The sequence below is a fragment of the Takifugu rubripes genome, chromosome 7 (assembly GCF_901000725.2).
Source record: "Takifugu rubripes chromosome 7, fTakRub1.2, whole genome shotgun sequence".
Lineage (NCBI taxonomy): Eukaryota > Metazoa > Chordata > Actinopteri > Tetraodontiformes > Tetraodontidae > Takifugu > Takifugu rubripes.
In genome coordinates this window covers 6587068-6611325 of record NC_042291.1, presented here as the reverse complement: position 1 = coordinate 6611325, position 24258 = coordinate 6587068, and the positions used below count along the sequence as shown (strand labels likewise).

The following is a 24258-nucleotide window of genomic DNA, read 5'->3' as shown; positions in this document are numbered from 1 at the left end:
TATCGACCCTGTCCAAGGCAATACGCCGGATCGTTCTCCTATGTTGCTGTGAGACGACAAAGTCTCAAAATAATCTGTGTAGACAGATCTGTCCTGCTGTACTGTCTTTTTTTTTTACTGGATGACTCTCTACTTGAATGCAGTTTATGTAATGTCTAAGACACATATCCCACTCAATGTCTGACACAAGAATAGCTGCTGGAAAAATGTGTTATTCCTATTTGAAGCTTTCGGCTCTGAAATGCACCCTCTTTTCCTTACTGACAGATGCAGTGAGCTTTGAGGCTAAATGATGTCAGCAAGTTTTTCCTGATCCATTCAAAGACATCTTCTTATAATCTGAACAAATGATCTCTAGAATAAGTCTTAGCCAGAGCCATAGGCCGGTAAAACATTAATTCTCACATCCTAATTTAAAAATATGAAACTGTTGCTTTTAACAGACAAGTTTTCCCACATTTGTCTGCGTTTGCTTCATTGAGGTGTTCTCTGGTGAGTATGAGCTGAGAATGTCAATGATGCAGAATGACATTCACAGTGTTTTCCCCATGTTGCGACAACCATGGTGAGGTCAGGGAATCGTATTGCCCAAATTGAGCCCCTCACGCCTAAAATGTCTGACATTATGTTCAGACAGATCATCCGTGTCGTGTACACAGAACAGTGTGTGTGTTTTTCCTTGTAGCAGGCCGCTAATTCATGCAATGCTGTAATGTGTGTAGGTGGTGTTACTTTAGAAGTCACTTCATATTAGGGCTGATGCGCAGCGGTGCAGTTGTAACCATGGATACTGTGACCTGGCACATATTGAAATGGCCACCTGACCTCAGCCTTGGTGTTTTAACCTCAGCATTAGTTAATAAATCTAACTGTGGTGCTTGTTGCATCCAGAGTTCCCGCTTTACCTTTCCTCTCCTTATGTCTTATTTCATCATTTTTCTCCCTCCAGCCAACTCTCTCATCCCTATTCTCCTTTCACCCTGTCCTGCCCAGTGTTGGTCCCATTCTCCCAGTGGATATTCATGTCATCTGCTAGCCCAGATAATAATTACAAGTGATCAGAATGGTTATTCTATCTTGGGAATTTTGCAATAATTCCTTGTATTTAACACATAAATGTGTTCAGTACTGGCAAATGAACACGTTGCTACCAAAACTGTAATGGGATCTGCTGAAACAGAGAGACGGTTGCCATGGAAAAATGAGGTAACACTGCTCCCTGCAGCTGCCATGCATTAATGAGTAGGATATTTTCTTTGAAAGAGCAAATTTGAAGAAAAGCAGTGGGGTAACCGAGGTAAAGTGATAGAGAGGTGACAGAGGTGGGGAAACACGAGACAGGAAAAAGAGTGGGCAGAAGGTAAGATTGGAGGAGAGAAGAAACTACGTCAGGTAGAAAGGATCATGTGTACGTTTGGTGTGGCTAAGATCAAGTTGGCCAGATGGTTTCCATGAACGGGATCTGAAACTGACCCCTGATTGGAGCGCTTTTCACAGGCACATGACTTCATCCTCTACCTCCATCCTATCATCCTTCCTTTCAACACCTCATCCTCCCTGTCTGTCAGGTCCTAGAGCTTCCAAATGAGCAGTTGTTACTGCTTTAACTCCAACCCTTTAAACACCATTTCTCCGTGTGGATTGCAGTTATAAATTGCCAACAGCTCAAACATGCAGCAAACCCAGGGAAAAAAAAGCCCATCTTAAATGTAAAGGATATGGGGTAAATGATAAATCTTTTCAGACTCTGCCTGGGAATTAATAATTTGTTATGGTAGTTGATTATCCTCTCGTACAAAACTTTCCCACATTCTCCCCAGTGCGTTCCACTTACTGTGTAATAATTCTGTATTTCAAACATGCTTGTTTAACTTACAAGCAGTTACACAAAACATGTGCCTGCTCTGACTGGACTCCATATATTTTAGTGCATTTATCACAATATAAAGCTGTCAATAATTGGAGCTATTAGAAATTGGCATGCAATGTTGTAATCTGAAGTCAGGCTAAAGCTGAATTTAATTCTATGGGCCTGGCATTTATATGCTTATTATGCATCGCTGTTTATGCTGAAGTGATTGTATAAGAGCTGGCAGAACCTGGTGCTTAAGTAGAATGCCAAGTACTGATTGGCTGTAGTACTAACATGGGGGTTAATGCTGAGGACAGAATCCTGAGAACAAAGTGGAAGAATGAAAGTATATAAAAAGGAAAATGGCCGATGCACAACAAAGGTACCAATAGAATATGATGTGCCAGAGGCAGAAGGGTACACGTTCTCCTCCGATTACGCCTTCGGCCTCTCTGGAATCGCCTGATCTAAATCAAGACCTTAAAATGAAACATTAGATGCCTCATTAGCTGTTTACTGGGTGAGAACTATGGGTGTGTGTGGAGAACAGCGCTCAAGTGTGGCCAGAATCCCGTTTCATCATCTGGTGTTGTGTCAATACACCAATGACCTCACAGTCATTATAGATACAGGCACATATTTGACCCTCTCGATGGGCCGCACTGGAAAAGTGCTTACCCGGATTCTCTTGTGTCTGTAACCTCTTGAACCTAGGAGGCCCAAAGACCTGGGACTGATTTTCATTAGGATAGAGACCAAACATCCAGCAAAGCAGCTGCAATTTCGGGTTAGGGATATTTAAAAAGGTTTCTGTGAAGAAAATGTTGCTTTTTCACCCTAATCTTCTTAAAGTGTTTGAGGAAGCTTGTTTAGAGGTGAGTTTGGCTAAATCACCGGCTCGTGCATCCACCCTTTGTCTTGGGACGGAGAGGGAGGCCATGCCAAAGCCAGGTCAGATCAGATCAGCTTGGGTCTGACAGTTTGGCCTTCATGAGTTTGTTGCAGCACATAAATCAGCGATGGTGAAAATTTGCCAGAGTTAGCCAGTAAAAACTCTTTTCATCTGCAGTCCATCATTGTTTGATCCAACTTGGCCTAGGATGATGTACTGTTCAACATAAGCGCCATCAGCTCCTCAGAGCAATCATCTGGCCATATTGTAGATAAACCCCGCTTCATAGTATTGACCAACGCACAGTGCGACGTTTTCACGGTCGGTGCTTCAGTTGGGAGGGCTTCTGTGCAAGTTGCCTGTGCTTTAGCTTGTTCTCAGAAAACAAACATGAAACACAATTTAGCTTTGCCTTCCCCCCCAGTGACCCATTAGGCAGGATCAGGCCATCCTCAGGTGTCATGGCCACCCCTCAAACCACATCTGTAGTGGATCACTACGGTTAAAGTGATGAAGGTGTGATGGCTTGAGATCAGGGGGTGGGAGCAAGCCAGACAGGCCAGGCCAGCCACACTCCTTAGGCCACTGTTGGATCAATAAACGCAGCGATCAAAGTTGCAATTAACCCACCGCGCTAACACAAACAGCCAAGCCAGCAGAAACAAACAAAGCCTTCAAGTCACCTAAAGCGTTTATTTTTGCAGATTTCCACCTCAGCCAAGGAGACCTCCAGCGCTTGTCAGCTTCTGTAAGCAGTGTTAGAAGAGAGGAATGCGGGGCCACAGGAATGGCAGGCTGCCCAAATGTGTAGCCGTGCCAGGCCACCATCTTATTGCTTGTGGTGGCATGTGGGTGAGACTTGGCCTATCTGCTGTCAAGAGGCATCACGTTCAGATGCCTTTCACATAGACATCAGAGGGAGTCGGGGTGACTGCTTTCTCTGATTGCGAGAGATGTGTGTATATCCTCGCGCCGCAACACACATCTGCACAGTGTCATCTTCAAATACACACATTAATCATGTTCATTTATAGTGAGAGATTATTTACACTGGTTTTACACTATTTACCATTACCCTCGCTACTCTAAATATGTTTTTGGACAGAGCTGAATGCAGGAGGATGTGAAGGGGCAGCACAAGGTTAAAAGTAGGCGTGGTATCCACAGAGATCAGATTATTTTGGGGGGGTTGCACTGTGGACCTTCTGTTCATCTCACCAGCCACTTAGGAAACACAGCGTCCCATCTGGTGCAGGAACAGGAAGATTACATTTGGAGAGGTATCAGGTTTTTAAAAACAAAGGGATGTGTTTTCCGTTTGCTGCCGATCTCTCCGCTGAGGTTTTTCTGCTCCAGAGTTGCAAATGTTTTCACCCGGGATGCAGGCGGGGTGTTTCTAATTTCCTCTCCCCTATCTCTGCGATTTCCTCTGTGTCATGACTCGCGTATTGTGTGGGGCGGAAAAGTGTGCGGTAGAGTAAATGAGGGGAAGTTGTGTCCGTCCTTTTGTGCTACAATGTGAAAGTTTAATGTGCGATTGTGGGTTTTTTGGGGGGGTTAAAACCACGGCAAGGTTATCTTGGCCTGCAGGGCTAGTGCTGCACAGCGCCTGGCTCGAGCCTCCCAGTTTCTCTTCCCTGCAGTGATATAAAAACAATAACCCCAACAGTGGATCTGACCACTGCGCCTCAAGATGAATGTCTGACACATTGCGCTCACCGCCTATGTCCAGGATACTCCGCTCTGACAGAGATGGTATTTGTGCTGTCAGAACCGTGCAGCAACACAACTGTGCTGCTGATATTCTTTTTAAAGAAGAGGCACTGAGCGTTACACTGTCATGTAGCATCAAACTATACGCAGTGTTCGTACAGCTGTCTACAGGCGGAGCTTTTTTGATTTGCTGTTTATCACTGCAAGGGGCTTATCTGCAATTTACAGTGATCCTTTTCATATCGTCAGTTTTGTTTTTTTGTTTTTTAAATCCCAATTAAGAACGGTTGCCAAAGTGTCAGGAGCACAACATATTTTTATGCAAGGGTCAGAGTCAAAGTTTAAAAGTTTAAACACAGAACTGAACTTAGCATCATACACAAAAATGTTTGATAGTCAACTGAGTCATCATTGATTCACTGTAAATAACATTTTAAACCATGGACCACGCCTTCACTGAACCTTAAACTGGACATGTACAAACATATTTTATTCTTATTTATTGATGATATTAACAGCGCACTCTTGGCTAAGAAGTTGCTTTTCATTAAAACAAGACTCACCATTTTGTCTTTCACTAGCAGGGCAGATCCCAAGTGCCTCCTGTGGTTATATAGGCCATTTCCACATGGCCCCAGCCTTTTAAAGTTTGTTTGGCCTCTTGGCTTCCTCTCTCCTAGTGCCTGCGCTGCTGGAACCAGATAAACCATCTTCTCCAAGACACACACCACACAGCGCTGCTCCTAAGAGGAGGAAGTAAAGGATGCTTTTTTGTTGGATTGAAATCAGCACTGTTTGAATCGGGCTCCACACGTGTGGACCAGGATGATCACGCCTAAGCAGAATGTACTACAGAAAAATGGAACGAGCCCATATTTACAATCTGTGATGTTATGCCAAGCTTGGATGAGAAGAACAACATAGACAAAGTACAAAAATGTGTCTTCAGGCATTTTACCAATTAATCACAGTGCTTGCCAAATGGGAATGTTTCGGTTTTTAAATATTTCAGGCTTTTTTGTGCATCTCCCTTTTCTAGCAATATTTATTTACTTCTGACATCATATGCTGGCTTCCTCATCCAGAATCCAGATTGAATTAGAGCCTGGGTGATTGTACATCAAAGTGTAAAAGGATCCGTGTTCATTTATACTCCTAAGCAACAGGGATCAGGGCCTAAATCTCAGGATAAGCTATGGTCACCTACTAAATAATCAGGCCGTCACTCAAAAAAAAAAAAAAAAAAGCAGATACTTCTACGCTCTGAGGGCCTGTGTCTTTTTAAATCTATAAACTCCGGGGCTGAAACCACCGCAGGACACTAGTCTCTTATTTGCAGACCGAGGATATGCCAATGAAAAACAGCAGAGCAAATGAGACACAGGCAAACACACACTTGACTTTGACTTACTGTCCTCACTTCTCTGTTGAAGCATAGAGTTTCTGCAAGTCTGGCTTTTTGGAAGTATCTGGTGGTGTAACTGAGTTCATTGCTATTGCAGGTGCCATCCTTCAGAGGAAGTGGCCAGCAGAGCACCAAGTCTCAACAAGGATATTAAAAATAGACACTGGTGGGGGGTGGGGTGGAGGGGGGTCGCTGGGAGCAGCACTGGGATGTTAATTCAGGTGTTCTCGGTCAAGGTCGTGTTTTTGTTATTGTTGTTGTTATTTCATTTTTAATTTAAATGACTGATGACTGTAGGTGCACGGCGTAATGTGATCTGCAAACCCGTGTGTGGAGTGCTCATGCACTGTACGTGGACGTGCACATGTGATCCTTGTGTGCATGCTCTTTTGTGTGACATTTGAGCATGTTTTCACAGTTAAAGCCTGGCACGTGCAACTTCATAAGGAGTTCATTGGCTTCAATATTTTTTCTTAACGGAGATTTCCTGCTCAAAATTGAGGGTTCTCTGCTGTGTATACAGAGAGAGAAAGAGACTTTTCATTTTTCAACTTACCCTTTATTTACACCAAGTCATGAAAATATGTTTTGTTCCCGAAGCAAGCTGTGAAACCAGACACATGAGACACTGAGGACACATGTAGAGAACATCCTTCTTACCACATCACCTCGTTTGTGCCCCATTAGTCCAGATTCCCCATTTGGGAAACCAGCAGATGTTCTAACGTCTCCCTTGTTGCTCACAACGAGCATCCCTACTCAGCCCATCGGTCCAGGTGAGCTGTATGTCTTTTTGTGCTTCATGTTCCATTCATTATCCTTCGTTGGAGGTCAGCCATCCTATTTGCAACAGGCGACTCGTGCCGAACCCACCAGCCAGTCAGGGTCAGATCCGAACCGAAACTCTGGGCTACTTTGACTGTCTGACCCAAGGCAGAGGTCAAAGGTTCAGCAGAGGGAGGGAAAAACTAATCCTGTCACCAAATATAGACACAAATATAAACTCACCTTTCCTCCCCCCCTAAATGACTCAGTGTGGAAGTCCCATGCCACTAACATTTAACTCAATTTGTTATTTCTAATGATTTTGTTTCACTTTGACAGGACATGATGTCATTGTGCTAAAGGAATGAAGAATCAAACTCCCTGGTCCTTCATTTCCCCAGTGAACACACCTGCCTTTCTCAAACTTCAGCATGGATCCGGACTCCTGTAATTAATGTGGCTCAGCTATACATACCCCCCTGCATATGTCTGTGCCGTATTTACAGTTTGTTGTACCTGAGTCATTTCCAGAAGCGATCTATCTATCATTTCTTTCTGCAGTTTTATTCCACATTACCCTCAGCCCCACAGAGGGTAAAGTTGTGTAACAGATATTCCACTCTGCAATTATACCTCTGGCTTTCAGATATTTTTTGTGCCCGTTTCTATTTTTAAAGTCTTTTTCCTTTTGCTGCACTTGGAAAAGCTGCCTTTCCACAGTCCTATTCTAACAGAAAATAAATTTCTGCTGTCCCATTATGGAGAAGAATTGAACTGAGTCTGCGGAGCCTTGTGACTCACTTGTAAGTGCAGAACCATGTTACAAATTTGGCCTCTGAAGCATGTGACACAGCTAGCTGGATTGCAGGTTGACCTGGGACACCTGTTGGGTTCCTGTGCTGTGACAGGACAGCGAGCACGCTTTCTCTCATTCACACACACGCGGTCACAAACACGGATTTTCCTCAAGAGCGTGTGTGTCATTGTCACACAGGCTAACTACTTTCCGTGCTGTTTTTATAGGCCTGTTAAAGAGCTGTTAAACACAATTGTGTGGAGTACCAAACATGAACCTATATAACCTCCAATGAACTTTTGCACCTGTGACTCACTTTCTTTTCTGAACTGTTCGTACTGGATCCCCCCACCCCCCCTTTCTTAGTTGATGCAAGAGTTCCATAACAGTTTCTTTCCTCATGCATGGTCGCGGTGACAATGCTAGACACTGATTGACGGGGCGGTGGAGGCCTTAACGTTGGTCAGGGAGAAGAGTCGTCAATATATTTGGCTCTACTCTGACCAGTAATGCACACGGGACATTCTGACCACAAACACTTTCTCCGTTTGGATCCGTCTGAACTCTCCAACATTGCCAACATCCCCTTCTTGCTCTGTCATTTTTTTGGTCTGCTTATTGCAGGTCTTCTACTGTGTGTGTGTGCGTGCGTGTGCGTGTGTGTGTGTGTGGGTGTCACGGCTCAAATATGAGGCCACAGAGAGGGAGCCCTGGAGGTCTGTGAGGTTAACCAGGGCGACCTGCTGTTACAGGGTGGAGGACCGTCAGTGGGTCTCAGAGGGTTCTAACAACACGTTCCTGTAAGAGTGATCTGACCCCAGAACCAAGAACGGGGTTTTACAATCTTCTGTGTGTGGGGCGGTGTGATGACATTCAGGTGTGATATATGTTCTTTAACCGAGGAGTAAAGAGCTTTCAGCATGTGCTCCTTGTGGTGGAGGTCTTTCTGAATTGTAAACAGCGGGGGTGTGGTCTCTGTCTTGACCGTTCATCTGTTTGCAGGATTCACTCATACCGCGGCTCATGGGACAAGGGAGGCCAAAGCAGAAATGTAATTCTCATGAACTATTGGACTCTGGCACATTTCTGCAATTCTCAATTCTGCAGTTGTCTATCGTAGTGTGTATTTTGCATTGGATCCAGAGGCAGATTAAACATTCCTAAACATTCTATTATTAAAATAGCAAATGAAGTCTGTTGGCAGAGCTGCACTCTCTGAGCCCTTTTACTGCTTATTATATTTTGATCTAACTTGTTTACTGTATTTGTCTTGGACACGACTTCAGCCAGTAACTGTGTTGCCTCCTGCAGTAGGTATGGGTTACAATAATTATTTTGTTCAGAGACTCTCCGGCCCCACAGATTTTCGCACGATCAACCCAGACACTGGCAACATCCTTCGCTAACGTAGCTATTATTCATTTTATTCATTTATGTTCTTTTGTGTATTTTTCCTCTGATATTTTACGTTGGTATCTTTTGCCCTGTGACTGTGATTTAGATCCATTTTTAGCCATAAAATCTGCTCTCCTTGTGTGAAGTACATGGATAAAATACTTTAACCATAGCAGCCAGTCACCTTTTTCAGTTTTTGAGGTGGAGAACCATATAGCTGTAATGAAAATGACCATTGTGTTACCCGGCTGTGGGGGGGACACTTTTTTTCCATTGCTTACTGAGACCAATTAGGGCTTTTTGAATGTATTCTGCTGCAGCAACCAGCAAGTCAAGAGAAATCCAAGCTATCTTGTGGCAAATCTGAAGCTGCCATGCATGTGACATCATCTCTGCTTTTGCGATGCCTTGTGGAACAGCAGCAAATCATTATAATGTCTAAGCAAACACAATTGAAAGGGATTAAACTGTGTTTAACTGGGCCTAAATTCTATTTTGCTGCATGTAAAGTGTCTCATTTTTTGTCCGTTTTGACTTGATAGAACTTCTTGTGCCACAACAGCGTTACGCGTGCAGCACAATCAGGCGCCGGAGCGTGATTAGGAGTAATCAGTAGTGAACAGAAGATGAGTGAGTAAATGAGTGAATGGATAAATAAATGGAAAAATTACTAAATAAATATTTAAACATCCTGACTTTTACATCTGGGTCTTCTCAAATACAGACACGCTGCTTTAGTATTTCCCAAGAGGGAACCTTCATCAGAGAGCGTTTATAGCCCTGTTTATTATTTGGCTATGATTATGTCTAAAAGTTTGATATATGGTGACAGATTAAGTCAACCATCAGATATCGTATAGGAAGTCACATCATTCATATACCAGTAGTTGGAGATGTACCATGACTCATTTCATACAGCAAATGTTTACGTTTTGGATTTCATTCTGGTTGTTTTGGTAGACCTTTGCAAAGCCTGACTGTAATAGGATAAAGCATATACATAGTGTTTACTGAGACTTCCAATTTTGGGCACAAGTGAGATGTTTGGAGCAAATGTTCTTCAACAAAACAACTGATTAATTGAATTGAATTGAATATGCTGGAGTGAGGAATAGCTTAAGCAGGAGAAATGCTAACGTACATGATGAACCCAAGATGTCCGGCAGGATAGCGTTAGCTGGAGACACTGAGCTCAAGGTGCAGACCAGAGGCACAGTGTTAAAACCAGCGCTTTCCGTGTGCCTGCCTGCTTTACAGCTTAACCCCACTAAGATCTGCAGCAGACCGGCCAGTGTCAATGGATTTTCTTTCTGTGCGCCGGCTCTTAAAAAAGGCCAAAGACTTATGTGTCAGTGTGCAAAAGTGTTTCAATTTCCAGCCCCCCTTTGAAGAGTAATCAGAGGAGGAAGCAGCGTGAGATGAATGTGTAACAGTATATCTCACTCTTTCTCTTTCTTCCTTTCTCTCCTTCTCGCCCTCTCGCTTGCTCAGTCTTTTTCTCGGATTCTGCCATTCTCAGCTGGGGGAACTGGCCTTCGTTTACAGGCCTGTCAGCAGCCTTCCAACATTTGTGTGTATTATTAGCAAAAGGCCGTGCAGTATATGCAAATTTCGCAGGAGGACATGACTCTGCACATGTGCATGGAATAATGCGCGTGCACACACACACACACACACACTCATTATTCTGGCAGCACCTGCCGTCTGCCCCCTGGACTCTTCTCCCCTGTTAAATGCTCTTTTAAATCATGTTGCCCTGCTATAATGGAAAAAGATGCTGCTCATACCCCTTCTGGCTACTGGTTACTGACTTAATGGCTTGTAAATTTCCCTTTGTTGGTGAAAAGGTGAGTATGATGTAATCCAGTTGGAATGGACCTTTTAGATGGACTTATAAAGAGAATACATTTCAACACTTGAAGTCTCTGAAATTGTGTTGCATTTCCTCCCAAATAAAGCTGTAAACCTACACTTCTATTGTTCAATGGCAATCAAAAAACAGTGTGGGTGGCCGTTTATGTTTATGTGCCCTTTACTTTCCTCTCACCTCTACAGTTGGAGCTGCAGTCCTGCTGCATGTTTCTGCCAAACGATAGCCTCCCTTCCCCCAGCACCATCATCTGTGGGGATATTCCCGGTACGGTCCGCAGCTGGTACCACAACCAGGCCTCCATGCCTGGGACTCTGGTGGTCTGCCTGCCACAAATCAGCATCCTCAGTGCCGGACACAAGTACATGGAGCCTCTGCAGGAGCTTCCCTTTGTGGTCTCTAAGCCCATCTTAGAGGAAGGTAGGTTTTCCTACCAAAAACTAAATTACAACCTGTTAAAAAGATTGATTAAAGTTTCTGGGAAATTAAGTTGAAAGAAATGCTTCAGGTTTTGTAATAACTGAATTTGCTTTCATTGATAATTAAAATGAATGCTTTGCTAAAAGTAAATGGCTATATAATATGAATTCGTCATCATTACGGGCATTTCAACGCTGGGCAAACCTTTGACCCACAACTACTCATTTACCGCTGACAGAAGACAAACAAACTTAAGGAGAGTGACTTTGAAACATGGGCCCTGCACATGTGGCGTGCACACCTGGTAGAGTTGACATAAGCAACACTCAGAACTTTGAGTGGTGTTTTCTCTTCTAAAGAAGAAATAAAACAGTGGGGGTGGCCCCATCCTTTTATAAATTTACACTTTGCAGCTACGTCACTATTGCACACATATATTATTATAAACTAGTGCTTTGAATGAAAGCGAAGGCAGTGATATTTGCATTTTGACATAAATTGGACAGGCCGTTCTTCAAGGAATTTTCCCAACACAAACAAATGTTCAATAGTTCTGTCAAGGCTGGCACGCCTTCAGACTGGGCCTTTCCCACCGGCCTCTTTTAGGCAGCACATGTATCTCCTGGCTTGGATGTTTAAGACAGCTTGTTATATCACCTTTGGTATTTTTTATTTTCCATCTTATCTCGATGTTCCAGTCCATCGCTCTTGCAGATTCACATCTCCTCTCTGTTTCCTTGCATTTTTCTTTGTCCTCCTCCGAATTTCACAGTTGTTCTGCACTCGTTCCTGCATTCACGCTCTCTGCCAGCATCAATATTCCATGTTTTTCAATAATCCTTATTTTTCCTCCTCTCACGTCTACAACTAGGCGATGCCTTTCCGTGGACGATTAGTCTGAGTCAGTTCAGCCTGTACACGTTGTTGGGACAGCAGAGGAGCCTGAGTCTGCTGGAACCTATGGGCTGCACCTCCACGTTGGCCGTCACATCTCATAAGCAGCAGAGCGGCTCTGAAGGAAGGCACTCCTTTGTAGTCTGCCTCCATGTTGATCTGCAGCCCATTCATGTCAAGTGCTCCAACCCTCAGGTCAGTGAGACCGACGAGAATTCTGCAAAGTAGTCATCAGATGTACATGTGTATTTATACAAATCACCCGGCTGTAAACTTTCCTGAAATAGGAACACACGCACTCTGGCATGAAGATGGGATGTCTGCTTGATTTTCTGTAACAGATTGACTTCGATAAACAAACTGCCTCATCTTCTTAACTCTTATAATTTTCATGAAAATTAAAATGTAAATAGAAGAGTGTTGCCTTATTTGTTTTGGAAAAACAGTCTAATTTTTGAGTGAAGGGGGGGTGGAGATTTGCAGGCCTCCTCATCATTGTTTTACAGCATGTTATTATGTTTTAGTGAGAAGCTAATGAAAATGGACAGACTGGAGTCGGAACGTTTTGGTCTCCCTGTTGTGTCCCTGCGTTGTTTCGCTGCACAGCTACAACACTCTAATCTTCAGAATTGAATTTGCTGTATTGAATTAGGTTCCTGTTTAAACACCTTTTTGAGTGCACACACTGTTTCTCCAACCACAGCGATGCACATGAAAAGGCCTTAATCTTTTACAATGACAACTTTCCCAGAGAGGGGAGAGCTGCTCGTCTACAAAGGGGAAAGTTTCTTTCTCCTGGAGCGCCTGGGTTTGGCAGAGCTCGGAAGGCTTATTGCGATTATATGATGAGTCATTATTAGTTTTTTGGTCCAATGAAAACTTCTCTTATTCTTTTCTTGTCCTTCATCACAATTCCTCTGTGCTCCCCTCCCATGCGTTCACCTCCTCTGTCTTCCCGTCGCTCCTCTCTTTTTCAGTGGAAAGTCAAATACGTGAGTGCTGCACCATCCTAAGTCGTGCGGCAGCCCGTTGCTAACTAATGCCAGAACAATATTTCTCTCTTCACAACAAAAAAAGCCTCTCACTACAGATTATTCCCATTAGCGCTAGCATTTGTGGGAATTTACATGCAAAGAGTGCATGTTACAGTGCTTGTCTCAGTCTCAGTATCGCACTTATTTTGAGTCATTGCTACATTTGAAGTCAACTAAACAAACCGAGGAGTTTGGCTCCTTAACTTCTCCGCTGCATTTTTGTGACATTAAATCAGATTTTCCATAATATGCGATGGATTACTTCATGGCACAATCAAAGTATTTTTGGAAACTGGAGTAACGTGGTCTTGCTTTTAATCTTTTTCTTCTCTAAACTTGATTTCTGCTGCCCCAGGTATCATGGAATATGTGGTTTTAATGTGTAATTCCATGAAAAACTGTGCCTTTTCCTAAATCCATGTATGGTAATGGCTGCACACATGAGCGAGCACGTTTGTGAACGGGTTTAAGTCAATGAATGCAGCTGAAATAGGAATTCTGAGTGAAGGTAAGTAAAATAAGGGACAAATGGCAAAAGAGAAGACTATGTGCACATGTGCACATAATGCATGGAATATGAAGAGGCAGCCAAAAGAGCCTGATGAGCTTTGATGCATGTTTCCATTGCATGTTTGCTTCATTTCAAAGCAGAACACCCAAAAGCAACGGAGAAACCCAAACCTACAGCAGTCTAAGCCTTGTTTCAAACCTGCACTTATATTAATTTGAGTATTCTGATATAAAAATGGACGGTTTTGATCAGCGCCATCAGTTTCCAACTATCATATTGTGTTAAATCATTTGACTGTGTCAAGCTTTCAATTGTTTCTTTTAGGATCACAGAAAATTAGGTCTCTCCCAGTAGTGCAGCCACACTGTTCTTTGACCTTTGTTACCCACGGTAGCAGAAATGTTCACGGAAATTACAAATTTTGCACATACAGCCAAAAACCAAACACACTGAATGACAGTCACTCAACCATCTGCACGATTTCTCTGTTGCTCTTTATTTGTTTTAGTGAATGTAGAAGCTTCAGCACAGTCGTGAGCTGAGGCCTGACAGCACTAACAGAGACAAAGAAAAGGATATAACTGATTAGGGAATAGATTTGGAATGTAAAATGTCAGAGGTGAGATAAAAAAATTAATTGGACGTTGTTTTGAGAGTATGATGAAATTTAAAGATGGATGGCTAACAGATGACGGATGCATGGAAGAGGTATACAGAAATATACAGGCACTTTTTTTTACGTGGAACAGATGTTCCAAACCTCTCTGGTTCTGTGTTTTTTACTCCTGTATTTGGTATTTTTCCCTCTCTTCCTCCACATGTGCATTCTGAGCACAGTGTGTCTGGATGTTCTTTGTTGGACTTCCAGGCTGTCAGAGGAGGGAGCACGGAGCCGTGCCTCTCCTGTCAACAGGGCACTTTGGCTGGGTATGGCAGACAGCTGTTGGCCTCGTCCCTGGACGGCTGCTGGATCGGAGTTCGCAGCTCTTCCTTGACATGTTTGAAATGACCCAGCTGTAGTGTATTGTGCTGCTTTCGTTTGATTTATGCTTATTTATGAAGGGCCTCCCTGTAATGCGCACGCTAACAGCCGTGCATGTGTGTGAATTAAGGAAAGCTATTTTTTACATGCGCTCTCATGTGCCTTTCCACCTTTACTTTGCGGTAGAGAGTCGGGGGTGTTAGTTGGCCATAGAAATGAAGCGTTTGAAATCCAGAAATTAGCTCACTGTGAAACAGAGTCACTTTTCTCCCTTTTTTTTCACAACAGCTCCGAGTGAATGCATGAATTACTGAAAGCATCACATCACATTCCCCCACTTTCCCCTCATGTTTTCCACTCTTGTTTTTTTGGCTTTGTTGTTATTAAAGCAGAGGCTCATTTTATGTGAACACATGATAAATAGTTGAGAACACTTGACGCCGAGCCTTCAGTTTTTCCTAACTGTGGTGAGTTTTGGGGGGAAATTGATGACACAACTTAACTTTCCTCTGTGAGTGTTTCTGTGGGGGTTTTGTTGTTATGGTGCAGTGAGACACGTGTACGAGCACGCTGAGCTTTTCGGTCAAATATCCATCCCATAGACGCATGAGCACATACTTGAAGTTTGACATCACCTTTCAAATTGAAGTCTCTGATTGACAAGCAAGAATGCCTGGAAGGCTGCTAGACTACAGTAAAATAAATGGGAACAGATAGTGATTCCTTTCTGTCGAAGGTTTCCTCCCTTTTTCTTTTTTATTCTCTCTCAATTTTAACTAGATTTAGTGTCACATAACTGCAGAGCTGCCAAGCCAAATTATCGTAATGGCCTCAGAAGTCAGAACAAGATGAGAACACCCTGATGCAGCTGTTTGACTCAGACCTTGGCAAATATGCTTTGAATCTTGTTTCAAATATTAAGATGACTTGTGGCGTGTTAGTTATCTTTTAAGGCCCCAGCACAGTAGGATTCATGTAACGTATTAAATGTGTATTCGGTACAGTTGTCCTGTTTGCTCTAGAGTAGTCAAGAACCTAATATATGGATTTTTCCTCACTATAATCTAGTACAAAAATGTTTTTTCCTTTTTCCTCTCATACTGTCACCATGCAGGTTCAGTTGTTGTCCCGGCTCCTCTTCAGCTGGAGCAACACATGGGCTCGCCTCCAGCGACACGGCATCTTCCGACAGACCTCCAGCATCCCAGAAGCTCCCGCCAGTGCCACTCCGTCCTCCCCAGTACGCAGCAGTGCTGGCACCGCGCTGCCAGACACCAGCACCTGCAGCCCCTCTGCAGATCTGGGCTCACCCACAGAGGTTTGTGTTACTCCCGCAGTTGCGTATTTATCCAGGCTCGGGCAACTTTGTCTTCGAGAGTACAAACATGCAGCAAACAATCAAGATATTTTAAGCATAGTTGAACCAAATGAGAGAATCAGTGGTTCGTTTTGATCCGAGCAGGTAAATATCAAGGTACAGGAAGACCGTATCCTAGATTTTCAGAAGAATCAGTTTTCCTTTGCGCACATCACAGTCACGTTCAGTTTCATCTTCCTCGTGTGGGGTGAAAGTTGAAACCACAGTCCCAACAAGTACCCCACACAGCAGGTTATTGGTTACATATTAAAATGAATTTCTTTGTGTGCGTTCTCTTGTCATGCCTCCTCTGTTGGGCCCTTTGAATCATCAAAGGCCAAACGATTCTCGTTTAATGTCAAAAGTTAATTAATGTCAGTAATTTTCTCCATTTCTCAACATATGAAAGGAGACTTTGAAAGGGTCTTTGCAAATCTATTTTTTAACTCTTTCATAAGTCATAAACACACATTTTGAATGTGAACCAACAGGTTCCCTTTACTTATTTCCCTTTCATCCCTCATGTAGGTGTGATTCAGTCAATATCATTTTCTTTGAAGCCTTTTGCAAACATAACTGCAGTGATTGATTACTTTCAGAGCAGAAATTCTGTTTTTTTTAGTTTTAGCGCATACTCTAAGCAGCGTTAAACCCAAGTTTGAGTGTAAACCTGCCAGTTATTTTGGAGGCATGTTCGAAGTTCGTGCATTTTCTTCTCTGCGTATAATGGGCTTCACTGATGTGAGGCTTTTTGCTCCTGTTCAATACAGTAGCAGCAGCAGCAGCACCCAGCTGGGGGTCCACGGGCTTGTGTAATGTGTCCCCCCGTAAAGTAGAATGCAGGAGTGTTTATATTATGGTCTGTCGATGGTCCTGGTTTTAATGTGCTATGACCACTCGGGCCTTGTCAGCAAAGAGGGGCCTCTGAGATCACAGCACAGCCTCCATACCACCCTGAAAGGCAGTCCAGTGTGGACCGGTGTGAAAAACGTGACCTGTGTGTCGATATGCATCTATGTCTACTTTTATTTCCTTACGATCGGCGTGTGCGTACCTGCTTCATTTATGGATGAGGAAAGTGGAAGTGGAGTGTGGCAGCAGAGGCCCTACAATATAGTGCCTATATAAAAAGGCCGGGGAGGCCCCTGACAGCCCACTTGTCACTGTTTACGTAAGTACAAACACTGGTAGAAGTATTTAGTCCTCTGGGAGGCTGAGTGATTGAGCAAGAATGTAGGAGCTGTTTTGATAAGTCTCAGCAGTAGTGGCAGCAGTCGCTCCCCAGAGAAACGCCCCCAGCCCACCTTCCTGGTCTTCCATGGCTTCCACCCCATTCATCCGCCCTCAGCTGACACAATATTTTTGGACATTTTCATATACACTACTACCTTTTAGTCAACAATCCCTTTGCTCTTCCTCTGTCTGCTGTGTCATTTACAGCTGGACCACCAGCAGCGTCAGCATTAGCATGAATCACATCCTATGATAATAATCATTACAGCGCGGGATGACGTAACCTTCCCTGAACTGATGCCAAAAAAGATGAAAGCAGTCCATCCATGTGTCATGTTTCAGTGGTTTCCCTCTTCTCTTTCCATTTCCTTTTTTCTTTCTGTATCATCTTGGCTTTTCTTTCTCCCTCCACCTGTCCCATAAGCTTTCTAACTTCTCCCCTTTTTTTTCTAAACTGCTTTGTTCTCCATCTTTCTTTGACACTTCCCAGCCTGCTGTTGTCTTCCTATGTTTGGATGTGTCTGATGAGGAAAGACAAACTCTGCAAAGAAAATAAACCCAGATCCTCGGCCCGTTTATAAGGCAGAGGCCCAGGAATTAAACTGTATACTTTTCAGCTTGGCTTGTGGAGGTGTGGGAAAATAGCTCCCTTTCAAATTCATGTGTTTTGGCCTGTGTGTTTGAGGCCCCTGGAAGCTGGGGAACATGGCAGAGGCCACCCCTACCCTCTCTACAGCAGCACATCTGGTCTTCAAGGCCTCACCTTGATATGGGCAGAGGGGGGAATATTCTAACGCTGATTAAAAATGAGCCTTTGAGCCTTTTGTAGGTAGTTTTAGTGGTAACTTTCCTCTCCTACAATCTGGTTATTATTTTGGACTCTACTTCATTTTTTGTAATCAAGACACAAAAATGCAATAACTGAACAAATGCATTAGTTTCATTTCTTTTTTTTTTCCATATCAGTGAATGTATAAGGTTATCGTTCAATCTCAAACGCAGCAGTGGCAGTGGGATTCTATTTTTGTTCTCCTCTGACTATGATGCTGTAATTCATCCAAGAGGTGGTTGGGATGTTCCTGACAGTTGTGATCCTAACAGACTGTATCCAGTCTAAGAGACGCAGTGGTCTGAACGTCCCGCAGTGCCAGTGGCCGCTTCTGTTTCCACACATGATATTACAGAGCTTAATCCTACTGACCGGCCAAAACTGTAAACTAAATAGCTGTAACCACACACACACACACACACACACACACACACACACACAGAGCTGTGTTTTGACTCCAGTTCAACAATAATTAGTCCCCAAATGCCATTTGACACTAGAATATCTCATTGAAACTGACTGAACGCCATTACAACTGAGCTCATGTTACTCACTGCCTGTCACCATTATTACTCACAAATGACACACACACATATGCACACACACACTTTAACTGGTTGGTTCCATGAAAACATAATGACGCTACTTTACCCTTGATTGGAATAAATGCTAGTTCTGGAAAATTAAATGATTGTGTGTTGTTTTGTGGTATGTTGGTCATATACCAAGTGTATATGTACCGGTATACTGTATATGTATGTATAGGCTGTACATTTGGTAGAAATGGGATATGTTCCAATATTCGTTGGGTTATGTTTGTTTTACATGGCATGAAACTACATTTTCTGTTCCATATTTTGACTTAACATAGAACAGTCGAAATCTCTAAGAAAATAAATTCCCATTTATCAGTTTACATCCTCAATTATACGGCAACATTCACAGAAAATTGCTACGTGTTGATCCTTAATTCAGTTGTGTCGTAGGCATCTGTTGTCACTGATCTCTGCTGTCAGCCACCCTAAATCTCACAATTATTTAAAATTTGCAAATTAACATGAGGTCCTCGTCCCTGCACTCGGCTGCGACACACTTTTCTCATCTGGTTCCTCTTTAAGACACTGTAATCAGTCCAGCAGCTGTGGCGTTTCTAATTGGGAGAGTTGATAACCTCTTCACCAACCACAGCAAAGCTCAATAACTGTGACACATCTATCATGAGCACGTTGTGGGAAATTTAAGATCCCACAATTCCAAAGCTGCACATTTCCATATTGTTAGATTGCAGGATTTTATACTTGGCAGAGAAGCCACACAGAAACTTGTTTGGAAACCAGATTTATAGGAAAAGAGGATAGGAAATATATTAAAAGTCCTTCCAGTGCTGTCACCTTTAAGTCTTTGCCAAAGCCCCAATAATGAAATGAGAGCTCACAGATATTCTCCTCTCCTCTTCACCCCCTACACCTTCTTTTTGCTTCATTTGTCTGGACTGTCCTTCATGCGTACCCATTTTTACATCAGACTGATTGGCGCTGATGTTTTAAACGTCCCACCACATCACACCAGCCCCCCTCATTGACCAAATCCTGTTTTGTCTCCTCAGGGTGACTCTGTGCCTGCTGGAGACGATGGCCCATTTGCTGATACAGTGACTCTGGAGCAGAAAACCAGCAGCATTGGTGGAACCAGTGGGAAGATCAGTCTTTGGATGCAGTGGATGTTACCCAAGGTCACAGTTAAACTGTTTGCCCCAGAGCCGGCTGTCAAAAAAGCAGGTAGCTTGCTGTCTTACTCTTCCAAGGTCCAAGTAATTTAAAGTTTCTTGTCTCAGTCACTCATTTAGGCGTTGAAAAGGTTATTACAATTGGTGTAGTATTTCTTTCTATTTATAATATATAAAGCTAAACTACTTTGTAATGTTCTGAAAGCAATTTACGAGTTTTTACATGCTCACTGCATCAGCATGTAAATTTAGTTAACCCCTGAGTTCTTTCTCCCTTAATTTTCAGCACTCAGGGGGAGTTAGGCATCTGCAGAAAATGAGGGATGGAAGGAAGAGGCAAATAAATAAATGGGAGATGAATCCCAAGTGAACCAACTCTTGTTCCCTTCAGATTTACTGGGGCGATGAAAGACAAGATTTACCTTTAATTGCTGGCTGTAATATTTAGCATCTGCTAACCAGATCACGCAGCTTAAAGGTCTTTTATAGTGGAAACGGAATGTTTTGAAGGACATCACAGAGATGGTTTGACTTAGAGACATCCTAAATAGGAATTACTTTGGATTTAGGCTTAATGTGTGCCATGTGAGTTGCGAGATGAGCTTGCCTCTGGATTTTCTGCGTGCACCACATTAAGTACATTATTAAAAACAAGCATTGTGTGTATGCAATCTATTAGATGCCTAATATCACAAGTACATTCTTGGAGATAAGTAAGCCACAGATATGGCTGGAGACAATCTGCTATGATGTAATATGTTTTTCAGCTGCAAGGAAATAAGATTCTTCTCTCTCCAGCAAAAAGGAAAAACAGCCGTTCCAGAAGTGCTGCTCCTCGGGTATAGTTATGCTATTATGTGTTGGAAGATTAGCGGGAGAAAATCAAGCGTGAGTCTCCAGAGGCTCTGCTAAAGGCACAAATCAGTGGTACACTTTCCTTCTTTCAAGAGGAGCCAGAAAGTCAAAGGGTGTAAAGGTTTCCAGGACTCTTATGGGATGGGTTTAGAAAACTCATACATCAATAGCAACACCGTGTTTGGAGACTATGAGTTTCTGAGTATTTAACAACATGGGAGAGTTCTTTCCACACAGTATCCACAATAAAGATGACGAGCTCTGTCTTTCATTTTTAATTATCTGTTCCGAACTTCTGTTTTTTCACAGTCGTGCAAGACTGCAGTACAACAAACATACTGTCACATACTTGAAACCCATTTTGCAAAGTATGATTGTGGTTTCCCTGTGGAACTAATAGCAACAGTCCTGCAATTATACTTTAAAAGTCTTACAAAGTACAAAATAAGTAGGGTTTTAATCAATAATATCTAGCGGGGTGTTCATTTAAATACAGTATTTCAGATGTTTTAGGATCTGATGTGTGTTTGCGTGCTTTCTTAGATCTATACAGTCGATCTCACCTAACACAAAGCTTGTAGCTGTAGCATTACTGCATGCATGCACATTAACATTTGCCGTTCTTATGTGTTTGTGCCAGAGATCTGTGTCATCAGTGAACTAGAAGACCTGAGTGCCTCAGTAGATGTCCAGGATGTTTACACAAAGATCAAATGTAAAGTGGGCAGCTTCAACATCGACCACTACAGATACAGGTAAAGTGCAATACATGAACAGAAGTCATGGACTTCACCTTGTCCCGATGATGTGGCACCAGCAGAGGCAGACACCCCTGCTCACAGGCAGACTTGGGTTCTGGACGGGCTCAGTTGTGATTTACAAACCAGAAGAATTTAGTCAGTCCTTTTCTCTGTGCCTGTGGTGTCTGAATAGATTCGCAGAAACATTAACACGTTAGGGAAGCAAAAGCTCGAGGCCATTTCCACTCCATCATAATGATTCCTCCCCATGTCTAGGTCCAGTCAAATTGGGCTAATTTAGGTTTGGGCTCTGACAAAACCAGGAAAGCACGTCCTGCATCACAGTGAAACAGATACCACACACGGTCTCCATTATTAGTGATTTGTCCTTATTTTCAAAACGCAGAATGATCCACCATTAATAATCAGTATTGTTATTGCACCATGTTTCCTCCACCTCTCTTTGGATTGCTTTCCTCATCGCCTCAGCAGCTTTCAGCGTATGACATCTATGTACCACAGTCCATACTGTGTTTGGAAGAAACCATTTACCTGGAGACATTTTCCCACCATCTTTTCCTGAAGAGATAATGAAGCACAACCTATAACATTCCAATACGTTGCCAGATTTAATGTTTATATTTCTGTGCCTATGGGCCTGAGACAGTGCTTCCTTAAATGCTTCTTTCTCTGATTAAGGCAAATAGACATGACGCTTGCCAGGTCAGATATAATTCTGATTTGCCAGATCTCCATGTTGCCCAGTGAGGGATTGAGGTGATGGTGCTGGCCTTTAACTGAGCTGTCAAGGAAAGTGTCTTGAAGACCTCCCTGTTTCCCTCTAGTCAGATGATTTATATTCTGTCAAACTACATGTGTTACGTACAGTTTGGAGAATTAGCCTAAGCCTGTGCACAGCCAGTCGTTCGGCAGTTTTGGAGCTTGAATGTGTCTTGTGTTATTATATCACGGTACTCTCTTAATCACAGGTGTGTGTCCAATTGCTTCTGAGATGGAGCCAACCTTAAACTCAGACCTTTCTAAGTAGATAATCATTCAATTTTCTCATTTTGAGGTTATTTCTGTTTAACAGCTTGTTTTCAACACAATTTAAACCAACCATAGTCCTGGCAGGCTGCAGCACTTTCTCATCCAAGCCAGGTTAGAACCATGACTGTTTAGGACACCGTGGAGGACCTCTGCACTCTAATCTGCATTATCCACATAATGCACGTGGAAGCCCACAGAGGTTGGGATCCGTATTAATCATTCTGAACAGATAATTGTAAGGTATTGCATCATCAGGTGCAGGTTACGTGCATGCAGTGGGTCAGCTTGGATTAGTCTTGACAGGGGAAACGTCTCCTCTAACTGGCTATCTCAGAGCTGTGCAATGGATGGAAAGTTAAATTAGCCAGGCAAATACGGGAGGTGAGTATATAATTGAGTCCCTGATTATATCAAAATAGGATGAGGAGAAGAAAGTTTGAAGGATAGAAGAGAAGGGAAGGAAAGGGAAGTCCATGGGGAAGAAAAAAATTGATGGGCGTTGAACCTTATAGGTGTAGGCCTCAATCATCCCGTAGCACCATAGTTGATTTAAAGGAAAATATAGGCAAGGCAGCAATATGACAACTGAGTATTAACCTCTGTGGAGGAGCTTTAGTTTAGAATTTCTCCTCCTTGCTTAAGTTTGATCTCCACTAGCACCAGCATACCTTGAACTGTTGTGAAATTAGGCAGAGGATAGCCACCGGTGACAGTCCAAGCCTGCTCGCTCCAATGAGCAGCTCACAAGAAACGAGGCTGATGTCTTCCAGCTGTTCTGCCAATGGCTCAGAGAAAAGGACGACCGGGCTGGAGCACGATGGGAGAAATGAAGAACTGCGCTGTGTCCGAGTGCATTCATCACTTCTGCAGCTGAGAGACCTGATTACAAAAATGTTCACATAGGCACAAACGGACACACAAGATAACGAAGCGTGAAGCACACACACACGCATTCCCACCAGAAGGTCTCTTCAGCTTCCAGGATTCTACTGGAGAGTCCTGAAGAGTGTGGGGGGTATTAAAATGATGCAGATGGTGTATTTTTTTCTGTATGAAATGCTTTTCCATATGTGGTCTCTGCATGATTTTGGCATCCCAGCATAAGTGTAATAACTCTTTGGATGTGCTGCATCTGTGTGTGTTTTATTCATTGTAGACCGAGTGCCTGTGGTGGGCTGCATTGTGCCTGCCTCCATGGTAACTTCTTTTGATGCCTTTTTCCAGGTGCATTCCTGTGGATGGCTTCAACAAAACATCAACATCAGAAAACATAAACTTTTATAATCCTTCATTTTCAGTGTGTTCGTCATCCAGCCTAGTGGTGCTGCTGTTATCATTGGTACCAACAGTATATAGAGCCCAAACGCCACATTAAACTGGGCCTTGTGTGTGTCTCCAGGCCTGGTCAGGGCTGGCTCTCTGGTCAGTATGAAGGGATCCTCCTACAGTGTAAAGAGAGAGCTGTGGTGAGGCTTCTTCTTCAGCCCTGGCCGCTTTAGTCTCTCTGTGCAGTGCAACTGTCACTCTGCTGCTCCTAATCAAAGACCGTGATCTCTGCCTAAGCTGGACAGACAGGAACACAAAAGATGAAAATACTGGACTCTACCTCACTTGAGTATCCACACAATTGCGACTCTGGTGCACTTCTCATGAGACAGAGTAGATCTTCAAAAGCATGTACCCTGTCTGTCCAGAGGTTCTGATTGGCTGAATAATCAAGCCAATAAAAACCGATGACCGCTGCTCTTGCTTGTCTCCGAGGAGACAAGAACGGGTTCTCCATGAAACGTTCAGTATTTTTGTCCCTGATGGTGGTCTTATACTGGTACCCATTTGTGAAACAGAATTCACGTGACCTAATCAGATCAATGAAATGGATAAACTAGATGCAAATCAAAGTCTTTGAGTGTTGGATAATCTTTACAATCAGTGGATAATT

General features: G+C 43.1%; 1 protein-coding gene across 2 annotated transcripts in view; it reads left to right on the top strand.

The window, feature by feature from the left end:
* Positions 1 to 24258, top strand: part of LOC101062313 (vacuolar protein sorting-associated protein 13B) — a 231129-nt gene that overhangs the window by 106762 nt on the left and 100109 nt on the right. The window contains exons 23-28 of one of the 2 annotated variants that reach the window (XM_011605289.2): positions 10874 to 11108; positions 11980 to 12197; positions 15644 to 15847; positions 19555 to 19726; positions 21170 to 21284; positions 23719 to 23785. In XM_011605289.2, coding sequence (XP_011603591.2) covers positions 10874 to 11108; positions 11980 to 12197; positions 15644 to 15847; positions 19555 to 19726; positions 21170 to 21284; positions 23719 to 23785 — 1011 coding nt within the window. The remainder of the gene's footprint in view (positions 1 to 10873; positions 11109 to 11979; positions 12198 to 15643; positions 15848 to 19554; positions 19727 to 21169; positions 21285 to 23718; positions 23786 to 24258) is intronic. The other variant, XM_029839039.1, reaches the window with a different exon arrangement.